The sequence below is a fragment of the Helianthus annuus genome, chromosome 3 (assembly GCF_002127325.2).
Source record: "Helianthus annuus cultivar XRQ/B chromosome 3, HanXRQr2.0-SUNRISE, whole genome shotgun sequence".
Classification (NCBI taxonomy): domain Eukaryota; kingdom Viridiplantae; phylum Streptophyta; class Magnoliopsida; order Asterales; family Asteraceae; genus Helianthus; species Helianthus annuus.
In genome coordinates, this window is record NC_035435.2 from 159,453,392 (window position 1) to 159,473,107 (window position 19,716).

The 19,716-nt window shown below is 36.0% G+C and overlaps 1 protein-coding gene across 1 annotated transcript; it reads left to right on the forward strand.

Moving 5' to 3' along the window:
- The first annotated feature begins 15,449 nt into the window (after positions 1-15,449).
- On the forward strand, positions 15,450-16,828 carry LOC110930455. Its single transcript, XM_022173757.2, has one exon. The coding sequence runs from the start codon at positions 15,633-15,635 to the stop codon at positions 16,584-16,586; it is 954 nt and encodes a 317-aa protein (XP_022029449.1). The 5' UTR covers positions 15,450-15,632; the 3' UTR covers positions 16,587-16,828.
- Positions 16,829-19,716: the final 2,888 nt, after the last annotated feature.

Here is a 19,716-nt window from a genome sequence, read left to right on the forward strand (position 1 = left end):
ACCCGCTTAAAATTTACCTGATTTCCTTTTCAATATCACATCTAATACATTCCTTATTTCTTTTTCATCAACCTCACACGCTTTCATTGTTTAAACTTTACCATTTTATTTTATTACTATAAATAAGCAACAAAATTATGCAATACAACTTGTACCTTATGAAGTGACGGTTGCAGTCAAATGTGATGGTTGCTTTGAATTGAGCGATGCATCTTTTCACAGCTTGTCTTTTCGCTACAACGGTCTGGTCAAAGGTTAGTTGGTGTAAGCCTAGTATTAAACTCCAAACCTTTTGCGACTTCTCCCACTAAGATGTCCCCAGTCCGAGACACTTAGCCCAATTTTGATCTTTTGAGCTTCACACAATTGCTTTAGAAGGAATGTCCCCTGTGCATGAAGTCTAAACACTTAGAAAATTTTGAATATCAGCTCCAACTGTTTAGACAATTCTAGTGTTACGGGGGTAAATCCCAAAAATATACTGGAGATAAATCCTTAGTATCAAAATCAATCAAATAAATGAAAAAGAATTATTTTATGGACAAGATCATAAGAAATAATCATACCAGTATTAGTAGGAACAGATCTCCAATTTCCAGGACCATGTTGTTCAATATAAGAGACTAAAGTTATGTCTTCTTCTGGAGTCCATGGCCCCTTCTTCACCCCTACCTTATCACAGCAAGGTGGTCTTCCCATCGAATTAGCAGCCAGTTGGTGTTCAAGATCAATCTTTTCTTTCGAATATTATTCACACTCTCTATGTGTGTTAGTGTGCGTGTTATGTTTCTTGTGAATAAACTTGAGAGAAAAATGTGAACTCTTTGGGTTGGGATCAGCAAGAGGTTGTAGACTATATATAGATATAAAGAAAGAGATAAAGGGCAGAAGAAGATGAGGAAGAGGTGGCCGGTGATGATTTTACACGCTGACCAAAGGAATGAGTTAAAAAATGGGGAAGAGAAATGGCTTCTTGAAGGGGAAAAACTGCACAACAAACAAAATCAAACTCAACGTCTACTGGCGCGATTAAGTTGTTTTTTTATGTATAATAATAATGTATCACGTACTAATATAGCAACACAAACATATTTAATAACAATAAGTAACGGGAATATCCGACCGCTCGGGTCGGGTCTAATACCATACCCCATCATTTTCACAAAATGCAAGTGAACGGTTTTGAATGATGTAGTCACCAAAGTTTACCCTAAATGGTAAACAAAGGTGTAAGAGTATAAGGATTTTCGGATTGGAATATAAATGGAAAACTTATAAGTATGAAAATACATAAAACATATCTTGCCTAGATACTGATTTGTACACTATTTTTAGTTTGCATTTTTCATGGGTGTTACACCCATTAGAAGTCTAAATTAAGGAGTCTAAAGCTAAGATAATTTTCACCTTAACACATAACACTCAACAATGGTTTCGGTTGATATTATAGTTTGGTTTTTGGAAGTTTTATGCATGTATATTATTAGGTATATTATAGTCATGTATTTGTCATGTATTAAAGGTAAGGTAATTCACTAACCTCAAGATTTTCACCATTACACAAAATCACCACATGGATGATTCAGAAGGTCGTGACTACAAGTATGAAAAAATAACTAAACAAATAACTAAAGTTATGAATTATAAGTCATTATAAATCTTAGGGTTTTGGGGAATCGAAAATTAAAAGAAAAAAATTACCTGTCACATTTTTAAGTAATGAATATTATATTTCTTTTTATTTTTTTAATATTTAATAATAAGCCAATTAAACCCTATTTCTAGCCTACTTTATACGCTTTATAACTTTCTCAGCCACCACTACCTCACGAATCACGAAGCAACGATGGTTTCCAGAGAGAAATTTATGAGACCCACAGAGAAATCGAACGGTTGAACATCAAAGTCGAGACCATTCCAAACGGACGGAGGTCAACGGTTAAACATCGAAGATTTATGAGACCCACAGAGAAATCTTGAGGAATGGAAGTGAAATTGTTGGAATCTGGGGACACTTCAATGAGTAGAGAACAATGTGATAAAATGGGTAGGTCGCGAGATAGTGAGGTGTGTTTGAGGGAGTTTTGAGTTCCATGGAGAGATAAGGAAGGGAGGTTGATGGCAACGATATGTTTATCACATTTGATTTCGTCCCGTGTGCAAATGTTAGTGGAAATTGATTTTTTCAGAAGGTAAACAACAGTCAAGAGGAATTAAGGATTATGCTTATTTATTTTTCTTTCTTGAACATCGCATATATTCATTTGATATATTCATTTGTTATATTGGAATAAAATGGATGATTAGTGCAAAAGACTTTTATTTATTTTGGACAATTTGGTTGTGAAATTGGAAAGAATGATGTTGTACAGTGGCTTTATTTTGAAACATTTTTTTGATTTTAGAATTTCGGATATCCGTTTCATTATCTGAATCCGTATCCGAAATTGCGGATATCCGAACTTCGGATATCCAAAATTTCGGATACGGATAGTGAAATTAGCTACCCGAAATTTCGGATATCCGAATTTTCGGATATCCGGTTTGAACACCCCTACTATTGATGTACTGAGTGTCTATATGGTTGTATCATCGATATCCCTATTATAATAAATTATTCCAAAGAATGCAATGTGTCATTAGGCTATGTGGTGTGGGAGGGGGGGAGAGGAGGTGATGTGGTCTTCGACATCGACGACCCGCCCAATGAGTCGGAGGGTATTGATTGGAGGTGAAGGAAAAAGGGAACACTACCCCTTTGAAGGGGATGAAGATAAGATGGAGGTGATGTGAAGTGGTGGACATGGGTGATCGGAGAGGACACAACCACACCCCATAGACTGATTAGAATCACTCTTCTATATTTATCTTTTACAATAAATTTAATTTAAATATTAATTTTTAATTCCTAGTATATAAGAATATACGTACATGTTAAATCTTTATCTCTATCTCTTTAATATCTCTATTTATGCAACCATAATTTTTGTTTTCCATCTAAACCGTATACACATTTAACTTATACGCGGATCCTTACCCGCTTAAAATTTACCTGATTTCCTTTTCAATATCACATCTAATACATTCCTTATTTCTTTTTCAACAACCTCACACGCTTTCATTGTTTAAACTTTACCATTTTATTTTATTACTATAAATAAGCAACAAAATTATGCAATACAACTTGTACCTTATGAAGTGACGGTTGCAGTCAAATGTGATGGTTTCTTTGAATTGAGCGATGCATCTTTTCACAGCTTGTCTTTTCGCTACAACGGTCTGGTCAAAGGTTAGTTGGTGTAAGCCTAGTATTAAACTCCAAACCTTTTGCGACTTCTCCCACTAAGATGTCCCCAGTCCGAGACACTTAGCCCAATTTTGATCTTTTGAGCTTCACACAATTGCTTTAGAAGGAATGTCCCCTGTGCATGAAGTCTAAACACTTAGAAAATTTTGAATATCAGCTCCAACTGTTTAGACAATTCTAGTGTTACGGGGGTAAATCCCAAAAATATACTGGAGATAAATCCTTAGTATCAAAATCAATCAAATAAATGAAAAAGAATTATTTTATGGACAAGATCATAAGAAATAATCATACCAGTATTAGTAGGAACAGATCTCCAATTTCCAGGACCATGTTGTTCAATATAAGAGACTAAAGTTATGTCTTCTTCTGGAGTCCATGGCCCCTTCTTCACCCCTACCTTATCACAGCAAGGTGGTCTTCCCATCGAATTAGCAGCCAGTTGGTGTTCAAGATCAATCTTTTCTTTCGAATATTATTCACACTCTCTATGTGTGTTATGTTTCTTGTGAATAAACTTGAGAGAAAAATGTGAAGTCTTTGGGTTGGGATCAGCAAGAGGTTGTAGACTATATATAGATATAAAGAAAGAGATAAAGAGCAGAAGAAGATGAGGAAGAGGTGGCCGGTGATGATTTTACACGCTGACCAAAGAAATGAGTTAAAAAATGGGGAAGAGAAATGGCTTCTTGAAGGGTAAAAACTGCACAACAAACAAAAGTTTGGTGATCAAACTCAACGTCTACTGGCGCGATTAAGTTGTTTTTTTATGTATAATAATAATGTATCACGTACTAATATAGCAACACAAACATATTTAATAACAATAAGTAACGGGAATATCCGACCGCTCGGGTCGGGTCTAATACCATACCCCATCATTTCCACAAAATGCAAGTGAACGGTTTTGAATGATGTAGTCACCAAAGTTTACCCTAAAATGGTAAACAAAGGTGTAAGAGTATAAGGATTTTTGGATTGGAATATAAATGGAAAACTTATAAGTATGAAAATACATAAAACATATCTTGCCTAGATACTGATTTGTACACTATTTTTAGTTTGCATTTTTCATGGGTATTACACCCATTAGAAGTCTAAATTAAGGAGTCTAAAGCTAAGATAATTTTCACCTTTACACATAACATTCAACAATGGTTTCGGTTGATATTATAGTTTGGTTTTTGAAGTTTTATATATGTATATTATTAGGTATATTATAGTCATGTATTAAAGGTAAGGTAATCCACTAACCTCAAGATTTTCACCATTACACCAAATCACCACATGGATGATTCGGATGGTCGTGACTACAATTATGAAAAAATAAGTAAACAAATAACTAAAGTTATGAATTATAAGTTATTATAAATCTTAGGGTTTTGAGGGATCGAAAATTAAAAGAAAAAAATTACCTGTCATATTTTTAAGTAATGAATATTATATTTCCTTTTATTTTTTTTAATATCTAACAATATGCCAATTAAAACCCTATTTCTAGCCTACTTTATACGCTTTATAACTTTCTCAGCCACCACTATCTCACGAATCACGAAGCAACGATGGTTTCCAGAGAGAAATTTATGAGACCCACAGAGCAATCGAATGCTTGAACATCGAAGTCGAGACCATTCCAAACGGACGAAGGTCAACGGTTAAACATCGAAGATTTATGATACCCACAGAGAAACCTTGAGGAATGGAAGTGAAATTGTTGGAATCTGAGGACACTTTAATGAGTAGAGAACATTTTGATAAAATGGGTAGGTCGCGAGATAGTGAGGTGTGTTTGAGGGAGTTTTGAGTTCCATGGAGAGATAAGGAAGGGAGGTTGATGGCAACGATATGTTTATCACATTTGATTTCGTCCTGTGTGCAAATGTTAGTGGAAATTGATTTTTTCAGAAGGTAAACAACAGTCAAGAGGAATTAAGGATTATGCTTATTTATTTTTCTTTCTTGAACATCGCATATATTCATTTGATATATTCATTTGTTGTATTGGAATAAAATGGATGATTAGTGCAAAAGACTTTTATTTATTTTGGACAATTTGATTGTGAAATTGGAAAGAATGATGTTGTGCAGTGGCTTTATTTTGAAACATTTTTTTGATTTTAGAATTTCGGATATCCGTTTCATTATCCGAATCCGTATCCGAAATTGCGGATATCTGAATTTCGGATATCCAAAATTTCGGATACGGATAGTGAAATTAGCTATCCGAAATTTCGGATATCCGAAATTCTTCGGATATCCGGTTTTGAACACCCCTACTATTGATATACTGAGTGTCTATATGGTTGTATCATCGATATCCCTGTTATAATAAATTATTCCAAAGAATGCAATGTGTCATTAGGCTATGTGGTGTGGGAGGGGGGAATAGGAGGTGATGTGGTCTTCGACCTCGACGGCCCGCCCAATGAGTCGGAAGGTATTGATTGGAGGTGAAGGAAAAAGGGAACACTACCCCTTTGAAGGGGATGAAGATAAGATGGAGGTGATGTGATGTGGTGGACATGGGTGATCGGAGAGGACACAACCACACCCCATAGACTGATTAGAATCACTCTTCTATATTTATCTTTTACAATAAATTTAATTTAAATATTAATTTTTAATTCCTAGTATATAAGAATATACATACATGTTAAATCTTTATCTCTATCTCTTTAATATCTCTATTTATGCAACCTTAATTTTTGTTTTCCATCTAAACCGTATACACATTTAACTTATACGCGGATCCTTACCCGCTTAAAATTTACCTGATTTCCTTTTCAATATCACATCTAATACATTCCTTATTTCTTTTTCATCAACCTCACACGCTTTCATTGTTTAAACTTTACCATTATCCTATATATTATTATCCTATATATTAAAAACCGAATGAAATAAACAGTATGTTGGATGTTTATTGAATTGAACGTGAATTTCTTCAGAGTATTTGCAGAATTCGTATGATATCGTTCATGTAAATTATGAATTGATAATCTGAATGTAATGATACAGAATATATATATACATGTACAGGAAACCGATAACTACCCTAAATAATACATAACTTATAATAAGCGAATAATTATTAAATATGTAACGCTATATCTAGCTTATATATATATATATATATATATATATATATATATATCTAACACCCTCCCTTAAGCTAGATCATCTCAGTGACATCCGTAGAAGTTCCTTTAGCCGCTTGAAGTCCTTTGGTTGTAATGCTTTGGTCATAATATCTGCTAATTGATCTTTTGTTGCACAAAAGATAACAATTACTTCTTGTTTCTTGATTAGATCTCTAATAAAGTGATATTTAACCCGAATATGTTTACTTTTCCCATGATATACAGGATCTCTAGCCAAGCATATAGTTGATTTGTTGTCACAGTATATAGGAGTAGGAATGGAACAGTCATTTGATTCTTGTAGATCATGTAAAATCCCTTTGATCCATATCGCTTGACAACCGGCCAGAGACAGTGCCATATATTCAGCTTCAGTTGAAGACAAGGCTACCACCTTCTGCTTCTTTGACTGCCATGATACAGGGCCTGATCCAAAGTGAAAAATATATCCTGAGGTACTCCTGCTATCATCCATATCTCCTGCATAATCACTATCAGAAAAACCCACAAGGTTTTTCTTTCCTCCTTTGGAATATGTAATTCCTTGATCTTGTGTTCCTTTAATATATTTTAGTATCCGCTTTGCTGCCTCCCAGTGACTTTTCTTTGGACATTCCATGAATCTACTAACTTTGCTTACAGCAAACATGATGTCTGGTCTTGTATTGGTTAAATACATTAGACTTCCTACGAGACTTCGATATATACTCTCATCTACTAAATCTTCCGGATCATCTTTGGACAACTTTAATCCGTATTCCATAGGTGTAGAAACAGTATTGCATTGTGTCATTCGAAACTTCTCTAATAGATTTCGCATATATTTTCTTTGAGAGAGTATAATATTTCCATTGTCATAAAGAACTTCCATACCGAGGAAATAATGTAACCTCCCCATGTCAGTCATCTCAAACTCTTTATTCATTGATATCTTAAACTCATCAATCAATTGCATTGAATTGCTTGCAATTATTAGGTCATCTACATACAAACATATTACTAACTTTCCTTCTTTCGAATCTTTGATGTATAGTGTATGCTCATATGCACATTTCTTAAATTCATGTTGTGTGAAATATGAATCAATACGACTATACCATGCCCTTGGTGCTTGTTTTAGTCCATAGAGAGCTCGTTTAAGATGACATACCTTTTGTTCTTCCCCTTCTTTAATGTATCCTTGAGGTTGCTCTATAAACACTTGTTCCTTCAGCTTTCCATTTAAGAAAGCTGTTTTGACATCCATTTGATGAAGATGCCATCCGTGTTGTGCTGCTAGTGCTAATACTAAACGAACCGTTTCGAATCTTATTACTGGTGCAAACACTTCCTGATAGTCTATTCCAAACTTTTGCCTATATCCTTTAACCACCAGCCTGGCTTTGTACTTGTCTACATTTCCCTTCTCATCATACTTAGTTTTATATATCCACTTTACACCAATAGGTTTTTGATGTTTTGGTGGATCTACTAATACCCATGTTTGGTTCTTAATAATGGATTCCATTTCTTTATCCATTGCCTCTAACCATTTCGAATCCTTACTTGCTTCTTCATATGTTGTCGGATCTGTGCTTGTATAAAGGACGAAATTTACCACTTGACTTTCATTGTATTTTTGTAGTACTTCTGCATCAGTTAGTGCTCTAGTATCCCGATATATACGATTTATGCTTTTAGTCCGAATTGTTTCATTTTCGGAATCTGTAGATGATGAATCCTCATGTTGCTGTTGGTCTTGAACATCATTCTGCTGTGAGATCTGATCCATATCAGAGATATCATCATGATGCGGAGAGTGTTCGTTAGTTTCCTGAGCTTGTTCTTCCTCTACTGTGTCTGCATTTGAATTGTTTACATTTTGACATTTGTCCTTGTCCGTCACATCGTTCTGTGTACTTCCTTCATCGTACACAATCATAGGTACGTTTGATGTTTCACTGTTGAACACCCATCTTTTATTCTCATCAAATATCACATCACGACTGATGATGATCTTGTTGGTTTGAGGATTATACAGTTTATAACCTTTGCTGACTTCACTATAACCAACAAAAATAGTCTTTTCCATCTTGTTAGATAATTTATCTCTATGTTGTTTCGGTATGTGAACATAAGCTAGACACCCAAATATTCTCATATGTTCTATACTTGGTTTCTGTCCATTCCATGCTTCATACGGTGTGATGTTGGGTCTAGTCTTTGTGATTGTCCGGTTAAGAATATATGTAGTGCATGCTACAGCTTCTGCCCAATAACAATTCGGTAATTGTTTTGTGTTCATCATACTTCTGCTTAGTTCCATTAATGTCCTATTCTTTCTTTCGGCTACCCCATTCTGTTGAGGAGAATAGCTATTCGTAAGTTGATGACGGATTCCATTCAGTTTCAAGTAATCTTGAAAAGTTTTGCTACAGTATTCTCCTCCACGATCCGTTCTTAAGGTTTTAACTAAGCAATTTGATTGCTTCTCATTCAAAGCCTTGAAAATTTTGAAATAATTAAGTGCTTCGGATTTGAACTTTAGAAAGTATACCCATGTCTTTCGAGTGTAGTCATCTATGAAGGTAATGAAATATCTACACCCACCTATTGACTTCGTTCTCATTGGTCCGCATATATCAGAATGAACAAGTTGCAGAGGTTCACTTGCTTGCCATGTTGTTTTCTTTTGAAAAGGTTTCCTAGCTTGTTTTCCGGATATACATCCCTCGCACACATTATCATCCTTTGTCATATTTGGTAATCCAACTACTAATTCCTTATTTGCCATGTCAATTAATGTCTCCATATTTATATGTCCGTAACGCTTGTGCCATAAATTCGAAGGATTCTTAGTTGTCATATTCATGACAAATTGTAGATCACTTTTCGGATAGAGAGGAAACATTTTATTGCTCGTCATTTTGACTATTCCTAGAATTTCATTATTCATATCCTTGATAGTGCATCTTTCCTCTTTGAATGAAACCTCATAACCCCTTTGTATGAGTTGTCCTACACTTAGCAAGTTGTGTTTTAAACCTTTTACATAAAACACATTCGGTATCTTTCTTGTCCGTCCCTGTAATGAGATTGAAACATCTCCGCTGCCTAATACATCTAACCTTTTATCATCACCCGTCCTAACCTCTTTCTTTAACGATTCATCGAGATGAATGAATAGTTCTCGGTTACCGGTCATGTGATTGCTGCAGCCACTATCAAGATACCAGCAGTCATCGTTGACTGCCTCTTCCATATTGAATATCATGAACATAGTATCTTCTTGTTCATCAGTTTCTTCTTCCTTGTGAATTAGCATATTATTCGTCTTTTCGCGTTCATCCTTCTGTTGACAGAACTTGGCAGTATGACCAAGTTTGTGACAGTTAAAACACCGTATCATATTCATATTCATATTCCGACCCCTGTTCTTGAATCGTCCCCTTCCCACTGAATCATTTTTTTTGTTTGATTATATCTATCTTGGTTTGCACTTGTAATTTGGAAGGCATGTTCGACCGGACTATCATCATATCTCTTTAATCTCAATTCATGAGATTGTAGAATTCCCATTAATTCTTCGGTGGAGATATCATTCAAATTTTCGTTTCTTCTACGGTTATCACAACAGATTCATAATTTCTGGTTAAACTTCGCAGAATTTTTTCTACCACTCTCTGTTCTTCTATTTTTTCTTCATTCATTCTTAGTTGATTTACTATATGGGTTACCCTATTGAAGTAATCTTCAACAGATTCGCCCTCTTTCATATTTAATGAATCGAATTCACATCTAAGAGATTGAAGTTTGACGATTTTTTACCCGATTTTCTCCCTTGTATGATTTATGTAGAATTGTCCATGCTTCTTTCGCTGATTTCGCCAGAGAAATTCGTTCGAATACTGAATCTATTACAGATTGAAAGATGATGTGCAGCGCTCGTTTATCCTTTTTTACAGATTCACGATATGTTGTGGTTGCTTCGTCGGTAGGGTTTTGCCCCAGTTCTTGATATCCATCATCAACTACCGTCCATAATTTCTTGAGACTCGAGTAATACCTTCATTTGTATGTGCCAGTGATAATAATTCTGCCCTGTTAATTTGGGGATCTGCGTTTGAATTCCCTGTGTTTGATTCATAGTTTCGAGTGTTTGTGGCCCGGATCGAGAGTGGCTCTGATACCACTATGTTGGATGTTTATTGAATTGAACGTGAATTTCTTCAGAGTATTTGCAGAATTCGTATGATATCGTTCATGTAAATTATGAATTGATAATCTGAATGTAATGATACAGAATATATATATACATGTACAGGAAACCGATAACTACCCTAAATAATACATAACTTATAATAAGCGAATAATTATTAAATATGTAACGCTATATCTAGCTTATATATATATATATATATATATATATATATATATATCTAACCTCACACGCTTTCATTGTTTAAACTTTACCATTATCCTATATATTATTATCCTATATATTAAAAACCGAATGAAATAAACAGTAACCATGGGCATCTTAGGGATTTACCACCCTATTTTCTTTTACTCTATAACAGAGAATAGGATTTACAGGGAGGAGTGAGAGACAGAGCTCAGAGGTTGAGAGAGAGCAGAGCCACCGTCTCCGCTGGGCCCCCTCTTGGCGGTGGTGATGGTCGGCTGGTTTTGACACGGCAACCGGTAGAACTTCAGGTTTCGGGCTGTCGGTACAGACCTTCAAAGACGGCTGAAGGTACAGGCCTTCAAACGTCGCGGGAAGAGATGTTTATAGGGTTCCGACAGTAACCTTTTGTGTAGATCAAGAGGTTGCATGTGAAGATCCGACAACCTCAGGCTTCCGGTAGCGGTGATGATTGGCGGTGACAGTGACGTGGGAAGGTGATAACAGAGAGCAAGGTGTGTCTGTGTGGTGTTTATGCTCTTTTGGGTTTTTTTTCCTGTAAGAGAGAGAAAGGGAAAAGGGAGAGAGAAGAGTGTGCGGTGTGGCCGGAGGGTCACCACCACCATCGTAGTGGTGTTGTTTTTTGGGGTTTTTGTTTTTGACCTAGGGTTCTTATGGCAAGAAGAGGGATGAATACAGATGATAGCAGCACTGATGTTAGCTTCCGGCAAAGAGCACACCGGATCGGACATTGCACGTCTCTGGTCTGCCCGATTCCAACAGACCCTGCAACCGTATCGGTGTCCATGACTTTTGGTAAGGACTTGATCACTCATTAAAAGTCTTACATTTTTTATTTACATGAAGCTTTGTAATTAATTTCGAGCATTTAATCATGTTTGTTTCTTGGCCATCAAACCACCATTTTTTTTTTCTGGGAGCTTCTGTTGAATTTTTAATACGTATTGAGCATAGAGAAAAACTTATACACTATGGGTAATTGAATCTATTTTTCTATATAATTTATTAATATGTTTTTGTGTTACAGCAACACATGATTAGGTTATTATTTTTCAAGCATACAAATTATGATTGTTGATTATTATTTAGTAAGAACCCGTTTTGGCCTGAACCTATTTTGGTTAGAACCCGTTTTTATCCGAACTTAATTGATCCAATTTTAAATTGACCAATTCTGACCCAAACCCATTCTGAACCACGGCCCGCTCATTATCATGATCATGATAGTTTTACATTAAACTATATAAACTGAGTTTTTGTTAGCTTGTAAGTGCAGGTAATAGTCCATATGTTTCTCAATTGATAGGGACTTGGTTGTCACCATGAATTAGAAGTTAAAAGGAAAAATTTAGCTCTCTTGCTATCACACAATGGCGAGTTAACTAATGGCAAGTATGTAAGCGTTAAACGGTTAAAAGCTGTGTATTTTGCCAATAAATGATACGAATTATACGTTAGATGGTTAAAAAACTACATCTCTTATTGTAGGTGAGACTCGGCAAGAATGGCCACTCCTTCCCAAAATGTTCATTCACAGTTCACAAACATGCTTCTCACGGATTTGCAAAGAGAAAGAGGGAGTGGTCTGCCATTGGCGAACCCCCGCATGTTGCAACCAGTGTAAAATGGCAAGGACGTTGATGGCGAGGCAAGCCGTATCCGCGATAGTTGTAAGTCTCTGTGGACTCTCCTCATCTCCGCATCTCAAATTTCTCCTCTCGCAATCGACAGTTTCTTGACTAATCTCCGTGTTCAAGTTAAAGGTAGAATCTTACACCTAATTTGTATATATTTATTAATGATAACCTCAATGTTTGTGATAGGTGAAAGGTTGCGGTGGTGAGAGGAGGTCGTGGGCGTGTGGCGGTGACGGTTGTTGGTATGAGCTTTCTTTCTTAACTCACGAATTGAAAACAAGAAAATGATGAACAATCTAAAAATATTCGGCACAGGCTTTTATCAACTTTTTTCTCCGAAAAAGTACATGCGGATAACCAACATGCAAAGAGCTTAAATAACCAAAAGATGACCGAAATAATTGGACAAGACTATGACACGTACTAACTCATCAAACTGGCCAGCGACCTTATTTTGAATATAAAAACAGTTTCAAGGAGCTGCTCTTGCATGGTATTTGGAAGTTTGGATTAATAAATAATACAAATTTACAAGTTTGTGCATCTGTTATTTCCCCTTTAGTGAGAGCCGGTTTTTTAACTCATTTCCGTGTTTGAGTTTGCAGGTAAGATATTGTAACTAATATGTATGTATTCACTACCGTTTACCTCAAGGTTTTTGATAGGTAAAAGGTTCTGGTGCTGAGAGGGGGCTTTGACGACAATGGCTACAAGCGTAGGAGGTTGGAGCATAGGAAATAGAATGTTAAGGTGATGAATTTTGTTTTTGTAGGATGTTTTAGTTTTGATATGAAACTGTAAGTAATCCTTTTGAGAAAATGAAGTTTACACACACAATCTCGGTTAATCCAAAGTTCACGCGCAGGGCGCGTGTATGAATAAACCTAGTTTTATTTTATTACTATTAAAACCTTATTAATAATCAACTACTTTATGCATATGATACTTGTACAATTGGCTTTGGGAGTTTTTCAAAATAAATTTGAATTTTTCATTTCTAACCCTAAAGTTTCAATCTTTGGCAAGTTAAGTTTAAAATTTTAATCTTTGTTTCCTTTTTAACCCCAAAGTTTTAATCTTTGACAATTTGAGTTTAAAGTTTTAATCTTTGGTAATTTAACCCATTTGATTAATTTGATTTTTCACTTCTAATTCAAAAGTTTCCATCTTATACAATTTAACCCATTTAATTAATTTGATTTTTCACTTTCAATTCAAAAGTTTCCATCTTTTGCGATTTAACCACTTTAATTTTTTTTTTTACTTATGTGTTCTAATCTTGGCTTTGGGGGTTTTTCAGAGAAAAAATGGTTATGCATATAGTTATTGTAACCTTCGCTTTGTGGGTTTTACACAAAAAAAAAACATGATTTTTTACTATTCACCCAAAAGTATTTCATAAATTACTTTTAACCCAAAACTATTTGTTTTTTTATGTTTAACCCAAAACTTTTAATCTTTTGCAATTTATCCTCACAAATTTTTTTTTTCTTTTAACTTCGCTCCTTTATAGTTTTCATTTTCCGCAGCTTCGTTCTAAATTTTGTGACTTAACACATCGCAACGTGCGTCTTTGGTTTAACGTTTTTACGTTTCGTTCTAAATTTTGCGAGTTAACACGACGCAACGTGCGTGTGTGGGTGAACGTTTTTACATCGTCTATTTTTTGCCGTTTGACATGTTCAACAAAACGTGCATGTTCTAAATTGACTTAGTTATAACTAAAGAATCCCCGCCGCATTGCGGCGGGTCGTAATTCTAGTTACTATAAATAAGCAACAAAATTATGCAATACAACTTGTACCTTGTGGTTTAGAACTTTTTCCAAAAAAAAAAAACTTGATTTTTTACTTTTAATCTAAAGGTTTTTATCTTTTGAAATTTTAACCCCTACATAATTTGTTTTTTAACTTAACCCAAAACTTTTCATTATTTGCAATTTAACTTCACAACTTTTTTCATTTATACTTTTCATCTTTCGCAAATTTTCGTTTTATGTATAGTTCTAAATTTTTCGAGTTAATACGAGGCAACGTACGACTGTGGTTCAACTTTTTTATGTTTTGTTTCAAAATTTTCAAGTTAACACGGCGTAACGTGCATGGGTGGTACAACGTTTTTACCTCTATTTTTTCATGATTGACAGGTTCGTCGCAACACGCAGTTCCTAGGCCGACTCAGTATTGGTGGTCGATGACGGTTGTGTGGCATTAGTACTATTTGACACCGGTTTACGCCCCGCCGCAAGGCAGGGTGTGCTTTGGGGGTTTTTCAAAGAAAAATGGTTATGCATATTATTGTTGTAACCTTGGCTTTGGGGGGTTTCCAAAAAAAAAAAAATTGATTTTTTTTACATTTCACCCAATAGCGTTTCATAAATTACTTTTAAACCAAAACTATTTTTTTTTTTACTTTTACCCAAAACTTTTTATCTTTTGCAATCTATCCTCACAACTTTTTTTACTTTCAACTTTCGTCATTTATAGTTTTCATTTTCAGCAAATTTTCGCTTTATGATTGGTTCTAAATTTTGTGACTTAACACATCGCAACGTGCATCTTTGGTTTAACGTTTTTACGTTTCGTTCTAAATTTTGCAAGTTAACACGACGCAACATGCGTGTGTGGGTGAACGTTTTTACATCGTCTATTTTTTTCATGTTTGACAGGTTTAACATAACGTGCAGGTCGTAGATCGACTTAGTTATAACTAAAGAATCCCCGTCGCATTGCGGCGGGTCGCAATCCTAGTTTTTATAAGATTTAGATTTTAATTGGCTGTTATTTTGTTTATGTTTTTTATTTATTTTAAGAGTTATGATTTTTATTTTCCTATTTTACCTTTTATGATTACACATTTAAAATTACAAAAATAAAATAAAGTTGTAGCACATAATATTATAGCTTAGTGACATTTTAAGTGTTAGATAAGTCTTGGAGAGGTCTTCAGCTCGATTCCTATAAAAGAATAAGTCTTGGAGAGGTCTTCAGCTCGATTCCTATAAAAGAATTTTTTTTTTTCCAAATTTCTTAGGTTTTTCTTCAATTAGCGTTTAGGCATTATTGTCCGATCCGTTGGTGATCTAAACTTGTCCGTTAAAAGAAGGTTTTACTCACACGCAATAGTAGATATTTGGGAACTAGATGCATGCATCGATAGTCGCACACAGAACTTTTATTTTCCACCGAACACTCTCTGTTGGCGCTCTTTTTGTCGTTTCCACCACCGCCCCACCAAACCGTGTGCCACCCCTTGTTTTAATCGTCAATCAAAAACCATATAAATATACCGAACAACACCTCTCCGTCGTCAACAACCAAACAAATCTCCAAAAAACATTCAAAATGTGTCGTGGGTTTCAACCAGTTGATCAAGCACAACGTCTCTTCAACATCAAATCTTTTCATCTCATCTTAAATCTTTCCAAACGCCCCAAATCCTTACCTGACACCCTCACGCTACACTATCTCCCTAGAATCACGGGTGGACCGTTTGAGATAAACGGGTCGGGTGTGAAGCCGGATGCACCGGTGTTTGTCACACTCTACAGGGTGGTGACCGGAGAGTACAACAAGTCCGGTGAGGGCGAAGTGGTGTATGGGAGTAGAGAAAGAGTGAAGGTGAGTGAAGGGGTGAGGTTTGAGGTGTATGTTAAAGAGGAGAAGGTGGTGAAGGGTGGGTTTAGGAAGTGTGGTGGTGGTGGTGAGTGGAGGATGGAGTGTAGGTGTGGGTTGGAAGGTGAGGGTGGTGGGGTGGTGAAGGAGGTGGAGGTGGTGGTGGAGGGGGGAGAGACAGAGGTGATGAGAGAGAAGGTGGAGATGGTGGTGAGGAGGAGGAAGAGGAGGTGTTTTGAGGGGTTGGAGGAGATACCTGAGCAAGAGAGTGAGGAGGAGGAGGAGGTGGTGGAGTGTTGTTGTTGTGAATGTAGTGGTGGTGGTGGTGGGGAGGAGGAGGATGGTGGTTGTGAGGTGGAGGTGGAGGTGGAAGGGGTGAGGTGGGCTGTGGATGTTGGGATTTGGGTGGTGTGTTTGGGTGTTGGGTATTTGGTTTCTAAAGCATCTTCAAAGAGTGTGAGGAGGAGGAGGTTACTTTATTAACCTTTGAAGAGTTTAAAGATCATGATTCATGTTTGCAAGACAAGACATAATTTGTGTGTACATAGAAGATTGATTACATGAACAGTTTTGAAGTTTTGTTTCTTTTTTTTTTGTATAGTTGTTTTTGGATTAACATTTGGAATACATGTTAATCAACAAAAGAATATCAATGTTGTAGTTTACTTCTATTTAAGATGTAACTATAGCCAATTTGCCAAGCAATATGTGCCCTTCTGCAAGCATTAATTTATACAGAATCTTCGTACTTTATTTTGAGAACGATGGTACCTTTTAATCATGTATGGAACATTTTTAACATTCAAAGTTTATATAATCTCTAAATTTGTAGCCTCTTACTTATATAAAACTAATCAAATCATTCTTGGCCGATATTTTTTTGTTTACACACCTCTATGAAAAGTTCAAGATCGTAGATTAACTACAGAGAAATAGTTTGTGAGAGATTGTGATGATCATTTAACGAGTGTTAATCATAAGCATTTGGAGACCCTTATCATACCCTAATCAAGTTGTAAGTGGGGAGAAGTAATAGTTGATCTCTATTAAGTTATTGAGAAGAGTATAAATAACAATGTGTTACGGTTTAGAATAAAGATAGTGAAGAGGAGCTATTGGTTTAATACCAGAGACTAGAAGGAAGGTTAATTTGTACATCCGTACCTAACTACGGATCACTATATGTTTTGATTTGATGTTTGGTTAGGAAGATATGTTCAGGCCCGACTCTAAGAATTCCTGTACCATGTTTGAGCTTGAAAAAACGTGCCCTTAGGGGGAAGGGGTGGTCACGAGTGATAGAATTCTATCACTCCCAATATACAATCAAATCATGCCATGTCATCACCCAATATTCTATCACTAGTGATAGAAATGTAGTGGGGGTGGTCATCACTAGTGATGGGATTCCAATGTACAAGTATTAATACACAATGTACAAGTCATACACATTCCTCAATAATTCTTCAACGCGTTATATAAACAACGAGTTATTCCTATCACTCGTTACCAAAGTGGTGGCGGGCGGTGTGCAAGAAGCAATAACGAGTGATAGGAGCCTATCACGGAAAAATAACGCACCACCCCTCCTCCCCTTAGGCCTTGACAAAATAAATAATTTAAACTAGTTTTTCATATAACCGTGAACCGTTGACAAAAATATAGCATTCGATAATCAATACAATTAACAAAATACAAAATATAGTATTCGAATGAGTGGCATACCATAAAAACTAATAAGCTAATAGCTAACCAATGATTCGTGAAGCCCTCCTTGCATTCTTGATTGACAAAAAAAAGACCCTAAATCACAAATCATATAATCTTAAATCATACCTGAATTCGAAAAAAAAATAAACAGAATACGGGCCTGAATTCGACAATCATTTCTGTATAAATTATCAACAATTTAGTCTTCAACACAACAGAAAAAGGGCATGAATTCGACAATAACTAATCGCATAAACAAGGGTCTGAATTCGACAAAAAGAAACATAATAATTAATAACTAATAAGGGCCTGAATGAGTGAATTCGACCAAAAACAAAACATAACAACTGCAAGGGCCGATTGATGATTTGATGTTTACCTGAATACGTGATTCGTGATCGTGAGACTGAGTTCATCGAATAGGCCCGTGGCTGCATGCAAGACAAAAATCGAAGAACAAAAGAGTGCAGACTTTATGAGTTCTTCGTCGAACCAGGTCTCCTACTCTCCTATTATAGATGACGTTTCAATATCCAGGGTACTAGTTGCCGCCTAACATGGACGTATTGTTTTTTTATTAGTTTTTAAAATAATTTGGGTATTGAGCTCACTAACCTAATCCCAATGAGCTAACTAATCTAAGCCATATGATTTTTTTTGTAAGTGGGCCTATGTTACTATTTGTTTGGCTATACCCTATTAAAAAAATTACATATATAATATCAGATTTTTTTTTAAACTTACGTGCCCTACGAAATCACGGGCCCTGGACGATGGTCCTCCCCGCCCACCTCGAGGGCCGGCCCTGCATATGTTTCACTATACTCTCTTCACATACATTGTTCAAGACTATGGAGTTATTCAAAGAAGTTTGCAAAACAATTTTGTTTACAAACTCACATATATGTTTATATAGAATCGCTAAATTGATCTCCTCTCATTCATAACCTTTAATATATATACAAGTGTGTAATCTCTTATTTTAGTGGAGAGATTTACATAATCAATCTAATATACACATTCCTATTATATAATCTTTACACCCCCGCAGTCGAAACTGGAGGTGGCCGAATGTTGAAACTAGATCGAAAGTCGTCAAACAAAACCCGTGGGAGACCTTTGGTGAAAATGTCAGCGATCTGATAACGAGAGGGGACATGCAAAACATGAACACATCCACGCTGAACAAGTTCACGAACAAAGTGAATATCCAATTCGATATGTTTGGTGCGTTGATGCTGGACAGGATTACCCGAGAGATAAACTGCACTTATGTTGTCACAAAATACCAAACTGGCTTTAGTCATCGGTTGATGGAGATCTAATAAAAGATTACGAATCCAACAAAGTTCTGCCACAACGTTAGCAACACCACGATATTCAACTTCAGCACTTGAACGTGATACCACGACTTGTCGTTTTGAGGACCAGGACAGAAGGTTTGAGCTAAGGTACACACAGTATCCAGATGTAGACCGGCGAGTGTCAGGGCAACCCGCCCAATCCGCATGATCAGTATATGCTCTAAGAGAGAAATTTGTAGAAAAACCCAATGTAAGACCAAACGATGAGGTTCCTTGTAAGTACCGAATCATATGCTTTAAAGCGTTCCAATGATACACTCGAGGTGAATGCATGTGCATACAGACCTATTGGACTACGTAGCTAATGTCCGGTCGAGTAAAGGTAAGATACTGTAGCGCTCCTGCCAAGCTACGATACTGTGTTGGGTTATTGAACACTGAACTAGATAAGTACTAAGATTTGGTTTTGAATAAACTAGCGTTTCAACTGGGTTACACGAGTGCATACCGACCCGTTCGATAATGTCTTTAGTGTATGCCTCCTGTGAAAGAAACATTGAATTGTCAGCGCGAACAACTTCAATACCCAAGAAGTGACT

Coding starts and splice junctions, on each gene's coding strand:
- LOC110930455 (XM_022173757.2), top strand. CDS start 15,633: ATGCATGCATCGATAGTCGCACACAGAACTTTTATTTTCCACCGAACA.